Source organism: Anguilla rostrata, chromosome 9 (assembly GCF_018555375.3).
Source record: "Anguilla rostrata isolate EN2019 chromosome 9, ASM1855537v3, whole genome shotgun sequence".
NCBI classification, from domain to species: Eukaryota; Metazoa; Chordata; class Actinopteri; order Anguilliformes; family Anguillidae; genus Anguilla; species Anguilla rostrata.
Genome location: NC_057941.1, coordinates 16621578 through 16631145, shown reverse-complemented (window position 1 = coordinate 16631145; position 9568 = coordinate 16621578). Strand labels below are relative to the sequence as shown.

At 44.8% G+C, this 9568-nt stretch overlaps 1 protein-coding gene across 1 annotated transcript; it reads right to left on the bottom strand.

Annotated features, from left to right (window-relative positions):
- Nucleotides 1–4552: 4552 nt before the first annotated feature.
- On the bottom strand, nt 4553–9475 carry si:ch73-52f15.5 (uncharacterized protein LOC100150557 homolog). Its single transcript, XM_064350636.1, has 4 exons — nt 9277–9475; nt 8295–8503; nt 7663–8091; nt 4553–6862 (listed from the first exon to the last, which is right to left on the bottom strand). The coding sequence occupies exons 2-4, from the start codon at nt 8482–8484 to the stop codon at nt 6819–6821; spliced, it is 663 nt and encodes a 220-aa protein (XP_064206706.1). The 5' UTR covers nt 8485–8503; nt 9277–9475; the 3' UTR covers nt 4553–6818.
- Nucleotides 9476–9568: the final 93 nt, after the last annotated feature.

Below are 9568 nucleotides of genomic sequence, written 5' to 3'. Positions count from 1 at the left end.
CCGCGGTTATTTCTTTCACCGCGCGATGCTTTTTTACGCAAGCCAAATTGCTGAAATTACCAGTTATCAGTTTTATTACGTTCATATATTGGTTCCAGGAGATTTGCACAAAAAAACTGTTAAAATGCATTGCCCCTCAACTATAAAACGTTTTCTTAAGAATACTCATACCCTACATTTGAAACACCCTATGTGTCCAGAGAGTTAAGCTGTGGACATTTTAATGTCCTCTTTGTTAGACCTTTGGGAAATCAACATTAGCAGTGGGCTTCCATTAAGTCTTTAGCAGCCATTTGTGTCTGGTTGTGTAAGTAGCTCCTTTTTTATAGAAATCCAGCACAGATTGCAGTACTAATCCTCAGACTGACTACCTCAGTATCCCAGGTGATGTTGTCGTTCCGAACCGTGCGCCTCTGAACATGGCCGTATTCATTTTGGTGGGCCACAGAGAAATGCTTTGTTCAATCCATTCATCACAAGTGCCACAGTGAGCTCCCAGGGTTTTGTTTTTCTTACTCTAGTCTGGCCTTTAGTGTTTGCGATTGTCCCAGTGCCCTGGGTACATCCAGAAAGATCCTTTCTGACAACCTGTCCTTTTGATCTCCCCCTTCAGAACGCGAGAGAAAAGCTTGAAAAGGATACCGCAGGCTTTTACTGCACTGTTGATCCAAAGATATTGAATATAGAATTTTGGATCAAAGGTCTTGCTGTCTAGTGTGCACCAGTATTTTCACAAAACATAATTTATACTGTTAAGTGCTGTATTCACAACTGTTATTCTCAGCAGGGGTTATGGTTTACTCCTGAGTGTCTAGGCTTGGTTCATGCGTAGGATTGTACTGGTAAGCTGCGTTGGGAGATGGAGTTCAGCTGCAGGTGAGGCAGTGACGTATGGAAGGGCAGCTCAGCTGTAATAATGTCTAGGCTGAAAGTATAGACATGAAAGGCTGAAGATATTTCGCTTCTGCCTTTTCATTTTGTACACTGTTAGTCGAGGACTACATGGCCTTACTATGTTGTTTTTGTCCCAGAGAATGGTAATGAATCGCAGCCTTAAAAATGATGCCGTGTAGGCCTTAACCGCAGCTTCAAGGTAGACTGCCTGACTTCAGTATGTCGCTGTACTATACCAGCATCACAACAGCACCACAGAAGCTCAGCAGAAGTCGAGCTGAAGCTTTTGTAAACAGGAGGAGATTAAACTGCACTGGGATGCACAAGGCAAGGATGTGCTGCATGTTTCTGATGCACAGTTACAAGTACAAACACAGGCAGTGAGAGACACTGTTAGAACTATGCGGCCATCCAGGAAAGTTCTTATGAACAGAGATTACAGACCTAGCAGCTGCCAACCAGGATCACTCTCACCAACTCCATTTTGTGCTTCCATGCGTGGGAAGAGTACTACTATAACTGATGTTGTTGGAGATCTCGAGCCTCACGTTTCAGTGGTCTGGATGCCACAGGATGCCACTGGAGTCAGAGATAGCGTGTGAGTGAACAGGGGGGCAGGCCCCAAGAGTTAATTGGACCAGTGCTCACAAATAATAGCAGATGGCACGGAATTTCACGGGAGGCTGAGATGCCAACGGAGGGATGGCAGAGACATATTCTATCTGCCCCGCAGAATAAAAGACCTCCGCAAGGCATTTCTATCACACGCCAGCAGCGCGTCCAGCTCTGGAAAGAGGCGACCTGGCGTCGATGAGGAGCGGGCCGCGGCGCCAGGGAAAGTCGACCGCCCTTTCGGCGTGGGCACGCGGCACTGCGCCACTGGACGCAGCGGGAAAGATGGCACCTCCGTGCAGCTGCGTTTGATCTTCACCCAGGTCCTCTCCCCAGGACACGGACTTAATTACCGCGCCTCTCTTCTCGCGGGAGAGCTGGTGAAGGAGAGGCACCGAAGATCATACAACGAGGGGAGCATGACTGGCTGTGGAGGTGGGGGGGGGGGGGGTCTTGCCTCGTTTTTGGCGCCACCCATTTCTATTTGGAGCGGGAGTTGAGCAGCAGCAGATGGAGGGCGCTAAAATTAGCGAGAGGGCATCAATAATCCACGAGCACGCCTGTCAGCATGGCTGTTCCTCCATCTGTGGCCTTGTGTCCAAAGCAGACAGGAGAGGAGATGCAGGAGGGTCCCCCCCCCAATGTCATCGGGTCAGGCTGGACCATAACCAGCAGCATTCAACAAACAGCAGCTAGCTAATAAACAGCCTTATGATAATGATGCTTAAAGATGTTAAATGTTTTCAGAGGCACTTGACTATGAGTCAGGCTGTTGCAGCTACACCAGGCCGATGGCCTGCTCTTCATCCAAAGTGGCCCAGACTTACAAAGACACTAACACAAAGATAATAAAGATAATGATGTGAAGGGCTCTGAAGTACTACGAACACTCAAGCTTTATTCATTGGGTACCCAAAGTTTCCATTTCTGGCAAACTTGAAAGGGGGTGGGGGTGTTTCTTCTCTTATTTACGCTGTTGGAATTCAAGAGCAATCACTCAGCCTTGCTATTCTGAAATCCTTATTTGTCTTTCAGAAGCGAGGAAAAAAGTTGTGACCTCCATTATCCCGTATGGCTTAAGCAAGCGATACATAGTCTACACTGCCTGCATGGGAATGATAAACATTCCTCCCCTGAGCACTGACAGATTGTTTGTGAAGGACCCACAGAATGCCAAGGTAGTTTGAATTTCTTATGAGCAGCACGCAGACGCAACGCATTTCAATCACAAAGGCTGTGTGGAGGAGGCGCTCGTGCTCCTTGACTGGATCCTGGAAGGCATTGTGGGGTGGGCTTTTGCACAAACATCTCATCAAAGAACTTTGCCACAGCAGGATTGCTGTGCCTCCACAGTAGGTGTGTCTGTCTCCAGCTTATTGCCATTCAGAAAGATGTGGGTACAGGCAGTGGAGGGGGGTGCAGCTGGAGAACCTTCAATGTCCATCAATTTCCGCCCACGCACTAGCACACACACAGATATACGCACTTACACAGATGCATAAACATGGATGCATACGCACAACATGCACACAGACATGAAAATAGTCATGCACGTAGCTGCAGGCACATGAACACGCAAACATGCACACAGCATAGAACGTTCCGGTTTAGAGTGTTGACTCAGGTGGTGGAGCCTGAAGCCAGCGAAGACAGAGATGTGGGAAGCCAGTGTGGGAGGGGACTCTGTGGGCACTGAGTTAGACCTCTCCCATAAGAAAGGATCCGCACATGAGCGCATCTTGCCCAGACAACCTGCGTGGGCAAACGTGACACAGTCCAGCCGCTCTGCCCATTAAATACATCACCGCATACCAGTCGGCATCCACCGGCCCGCCAGCCGCAGACATCAATCCCATCATCCCACGCCGGCCTCACTGGGTCTCAGCCAACGAAGGGCAAGAGGCCTCAGCCCTGCATTTGACGTCAGAAGTCTGCAGGGTCTAGAGTTTTCTCCATGAAATGTACCCAAAGCCAGGCAGCTGGAGTGAGCACGTCCAGTGAGAGGGAGGAGAAATGGAGAGAAATTCAATCCCAGAATTCCCTGAAAACACCATTTCTGACAGACATGTCATTTCTGACCTGGGATTCAATGACATGCTAATTAGCCCCCCTCCCCCCAGGCAACACCCTCTCCTATGCAGGGAGTATTTTATCTGTCACTTTTTGCTCAAGCCTTCAGATTTGATGTAAATTATGTCCAGCCAGTGCTGAGGTGACCTTCAAATCTAAAGGTCAGAAGATGCTGATTTCTTGTCTGCGAGCAACTGCACAGATTCAATGTGAAGTTCATTTCTTGGGCGTTCTACTGAAACACTTCAGCTGAAGCAGATGAAATCTATGGCCTCCATTGTGTGAATCATGCTTATCCAGCATTAAGAGAAATTATCCCTGGTGCCTCCTCTCCTTGATAGAATGGGAAACAGTGGGATCTCCAATGAAGGAAACATTTTTTGTTTGTGATTGTTTCAATTAATTTTTCCAGTAGCTACTCATAGTTACATAAAATCCATGTCATACTTAACCAGCTTTGCAGTAAACATGCACAACTAAAGTCTTTGTTGGAAGAAAGGTACTAATAACAGAATTTACATGTACATGGTCCGGTATGACCAGGATTCCATTGCTGTGTGACACCGCTTTGTCCCACTAGGGGCTGGGTTTTGGTGGACCAGAGTTCCATAAATACTTCTGCATTTACCAGGTGACCAGAGGATTCCAGCCACCAGTAAGAGGTAAGCCTTTCCTCTGACTAGCACTAACTCTCCTATTGCCTTGTGCGATCTGGAAAAGTCACTGGCTAGTGGTGAGCAAGCGAATAATGGGTGCTAATGTGCTGAAACCTGTTTTCATCATTTTTCCTTGGTTAACAAGCATGCCAACGATCCGAACACACAGAATGATAAATTCAATTTAGAAAAATCAGTTTTAATCACTTAACAAAAAAAATCTGTGCTTTGCACATCTTTACCATGAATATTCTCTGAGTGTGGGTGTGAAGGAAGAGGTCTACATGCATCCACAAATAGTGTTCATAAAATATGCACAATTTTTCAATGTAAATAAAAATCATTTTATTAACACTTATCAAATTTTATTATCACTTATAAATTATCATTTATCACTCTATTGATATTCAAGGAAAATGACTGAAAACAGGTTGAGACCAAAAATCAGTTTAACATGCTCCCAGTATAGACCGCTTAGACTTGCACTGGAGTGCAGGTAAGCTGGGGATCTCCAGCTGGTGCTACTGATTTAATGATACTGTACGTTTTAACCAGTGGCAGTTGGTGAGCTGAGAATTGGTGGGGCCGGGAACTTCTCCTTAAGAAGGGAATTAAATATTGGTATTCCAGTTAGTCAATTGCTGGTTTCAAAGGACCATTTCGGAACTGTGAACCTTAAAGTGATAAGTGGGGAACGCTGAACTGAATGCAAAATGCATTCAGTTCAACAAAATGCATATAAATTAATTATAAATTATAAATGTTAGGGCATCATTTTCCTTCATTTTCTACTCCCAGGAATGAGGATAACTGAAAAAGAGGTAGGCCTACTGGATTCTAAAATATGAATCTTGTTTTCTTTTGCCAATATTTTCTTTCTTAGATTGGTTAGATTTTTAGTCACAAGGTGGTGCACTCATCAAGGGAATGAGAAGATGACTTGAACACTGCTACTTCCTTCAGTGTAAATATGCATGCTCCATAGTGTGGGTCTGAGCCCCTTGTGTTGATCTGAGTGCTGTTTAAGTACTTTACAGATGAATGAACATGCATACACACCCTGTAAATCATGGCTCTGCTACACAGTAAAACTAGGGCTACAGCAGTTATTCTAAACATTAAATCATTAACAATTGTTCAGCTAAGGAATATTGAGAATCAAAAGGGAAAATAATATGTAAAAGGAGAACACTTTGGTTTTCTCAAAATATATTCACATATTAGTTTATGTTTGGATATTGATTATCATTAAAGAATTTGTTCATCAGAGGTCAGTTAATTATGCTTTAATGCACCATAAAACACTTTAATTGCTAAATTAACTACCCTTCCCGACCAATATACTGTACAGAAAACTGCCATGGTCTCTCTTTCTCCTTCTCTCCCTTTCTCTGCAGTTACCTGAGTATTACGGAATAGCACAATATAACACAGTTGAAAAAGCAATACGTTCAAATGGTATGTATGTATGTGAACCTGCCACTTCATGTCATAGAATAATGCCCTCTAATATTAACACCATAAGCAAATTACGTTTTTAGGTTCAGGACCATACAATATGAAACACAGCACAAAGCAAACCCTACACCAAACTGTTAAATTTACTATTTCATATTCACATATACAATTGTCTCTTTGCTATTGCTTAGAAATGTATATGTAAAACCAAGGTTTATACTGAATAATCATAAATGTAAAGGAACACATGGTTGGCATGCAGGACTCATTCACATTGATAGAAAACTCATCCAGGTCTCAAATATAATGGAAACATCAATATGTTGCCATAATTTTGTACCAAACTGTAAACAGTCAGCCATTGGCATGACATCCAAGGTATTCCAAAATAACATTATTCATGACTATGCTGTGCATTAGCATTGCCTACGATTTACAGAAGATTACCTGGCAAGGCATGCCTCTTTCTTCAAAATATGTTTTAAGTGAACAAAAGTAAGTCATACAGTACAGACTGGAAGTTTTTCCCAGATTCCCCTTTGCAATAATTGCAGTCTTTTCATGGTTCTGATGTTTTCTGGTTTCCCGCCATTTTGACCTTCATGTTTTTCAGATTTCCATGGTGTAAGACATGCCTTGTTGGATCAGAAACCTTAGGGGTGGCATATCTTTCGAATGAAGATGTGCTTGACTCACTCTTTCTGGCCCCCAAGGGTGGAAAAACCTGATTTCTCCACAGCGCAGCACTGCTGCCATTTTGATTGTCGTCCATCTTTTGGTACAGTGACTCTCGGTGTCACAAGCCAGTTCTCAAACAGGTTCTCCCACACAACAAGAGCAAGTACCTGATAAGTCTGTAGGCGTGATCATTCTTCCTGGTAGTCAACCCCAGTGAAGAATTGCCAGTCAGGTATGTGCAACACATCTCGAGCATTGAACGTTGCGAAGAGTGAGGTTTGCGTGAGTTTCTTTGAGAAGTACTGATGGTTGATTGGTCCAGGTTAGTGATCCTCTAGTTTATTTCAGCTCAACAGAGCTACAGTGATTACAGTGTTTATAATATGGCCTTTGTGCAGTGAAGCCCAGGACTGCGGACAGTCGCATTGTTCTGTCAGCAATCAGGCATTGTCAGTACCAGTACAAATCCTTCTTCTTTTCAGGCCCCTGTATGCCTAAAAGAGCAAAAGAAAGCAAAACCTGCTAAACCTGCATACTATTCACAAATCAATTAAGATTGATTAAGAGAGCACAACAAGCAGGAACATTAGTCTGAGCCAAATTACAGTACTGCTGAATTTTTCTGCTTCTAAAAAATGCACATGTGCATTTTTTAGGATATAAATGATTCATAATTTCATACTTTGCTGATGGTATCAGTGTGCTCTCCCCAAGCTGCTATTAATTCTTGCCACATAATTATTCATCTTCACCTAGAATTAAGCATGTTACAAAATGTGCTACAGGGTGAGAATGCCACGAGCCATCTGTTTCCTTCTGGTATCACTAAACCACAGACATTTGCTGGTCCTTCCATTGTGAGCCTGGATGGAGTTATTTCAAAGGGTAAGGGAAAGAAATCTACAAAATCTGAGGCCTTGGTTCAGACCTGTCATACAGCAGGCCAGCCAGGTTTTAACAGATTAATATTAACATCTTCAACATCTTAATGAAGCAATTTTGGAAGACAAGACAATTTCGTACCAACTGATTTTTTTTTGAATACAGGATAGTGGTACCGATAATTCAGTTTAGCTTTGCATCAGTTGGTAAAAGCAGTATTATAATGGCAAGAATCAGCACTGAATGACAAAGTCAGTGTTATGGCAGGTGTCAGTACTGAATGGTAAAGTCAGTGTTTTCATGACAGCTGTCAGTACTGAATGGTAAAGGCAGTGTTATTGTGACAGCTGTCAGTGTTGAGTGGTAAAGGCAGTGTTATCACAGCAGGAGAGGAAGAAAAACTGAGCGGTACCATCAAGGCCGATTCCAGGTCCCAGAGGCTCTCTGAACGCAGTAGAGGGGCTCCAGGCTTGAGCGAGCTCTGGTTTGGAAGCAGAGCCCATTGCGGCGCCCGCCACCGGCCGGTCACTTTGCAGCAGGTTGAGGAAGGAGCTGGTGTACTGGCGCTCGGAGCCCGCAGGCCCCTCAGCTGACACGGGCTGGGAGTACACCATCCCGGGGATCCCGAAACCGGTGCCGGGCCGAGGAGAGAAGGGCCACAGGGGAGACGGCTGGCCGTTGGGGCCCGTGATCACCCCCTGAGGTGAGTGCAGGTCATCAGCTCCAGACAGCTGGATCCTACCCGGGGAGCCGGAGGGGAAGTCCGGCTCGGACCAGCCGGGGGCCGGGAAGACCCACTGCCCTGGAGCCGGGCCCAGAGCCGCAGCCGGAGCGAGCGCTTCTGTAACACATGAACATAATCACGCTGGCTATGCGCCCGAGTGCGTACCTGTGCATATACGAGTGCATTCGTGAGTGCATCCATGTACATGCATGCATTTTCGTCTGCCTATGTGTGCACACATGCATATGCATATCCTTATATCTGGGTGCTTATGTACAGGTGTGTGTGTGTGTGTGTGTGCGCGAGCGTCCGCCCTTCACCAGTTTTGGGGCTTCGTCGGCTGCTCTTATTCTTGGTGCTCAGGTCCTTCGGCTTGTTGGCCTTGTTGAGCGCGCGGGAGAAGTGCTCGTCCACCACGCTGTTGATGTCACCCTGGAAGTAGGTGAAGAGCACGCTCTGCGACTGTTCCTCCGCCCTCACAGCCGCGGGGCTGCCAGGCTTCTCCTCCATCGCTGAGCCGCTGCGGGTCCTGCGGAAACACCGGCCAGCGGGGTAAATCCCAAGAGAGGTTTCTCGTTCATCCAACAGGCATGCAATAGGCTACTCATTCTCTCTGGCTGAATCAAACCCGCCACTGGTTTTCCTCCACTGATGGCAGAGGAGTATAAACAAATCCCAGTCAGGAATGATTTGACGACTGTGAATCACTCCAGTGAACCAGTCCCCTAACACCATACGTGTTGTATGGTATCATGACAGTTTTGTGAGCAATCATTAGTCTTTCTGTACTTGGATTACATGCTACAGTGCCAGAGACAGATGCACAGCAATTGTAAAATATACCAGTGTTGGATGTAGACAGTAAAGATTTACTGCTGTAAAAAGGATGGTTAGAAATATTCTTGTGTTGATGTCATCTGACCCGGTCTTCTGTGTACAGAACACTAAAAATCTCAATTAAAAAATTTAAGGACATTTTCTTTTTGCAGTTACCACAGACCGTTTTCATTCTGTTTTTTATGCATGTATTTATTTATTTTTAATAACGCTGTATAACCTGACATCCGTAATCAATTATTGGACAAATCTAGCTGCGATTTCCATTCAAATCATCTATAGTTAGGCTCTGTGCCTAACGGATATGGTCAGAGAATCACCCGTACATCCACACATTAATTCATGTTTTCTTCTGAGTCAGTGCATATAACTTAGCATGAGCCCGATTTCCACTGTACTCAACTCACTGTTTCTTTCTTACGCACACAATTTATGATATTTTCTTAGTATTTTCAAAAACCTTACCTGCTTTACCCAGTGATAAACTCTTGGAATTCGGACTTATTTACCGATCGACGATGTCGGTCATTTCTTGCTAACCAATACGTTGCTTTACAATTGCTCTGCCTCGGCGCACACTTCGCGCGGGTGCATATGAAGTTGAATTTCGAGTATTTCAAGGTGCAAGTAAACCCAGGCCAGTCTGTTCGCTGATTGGAGAAGTATGAACCCTAAACACGCCTTCGTGGTGTAAAAAACCTAGATACTGAAACAGAACGCAAAACAGCTCCAAGAGATGAAAGTATTTTAAATAAAA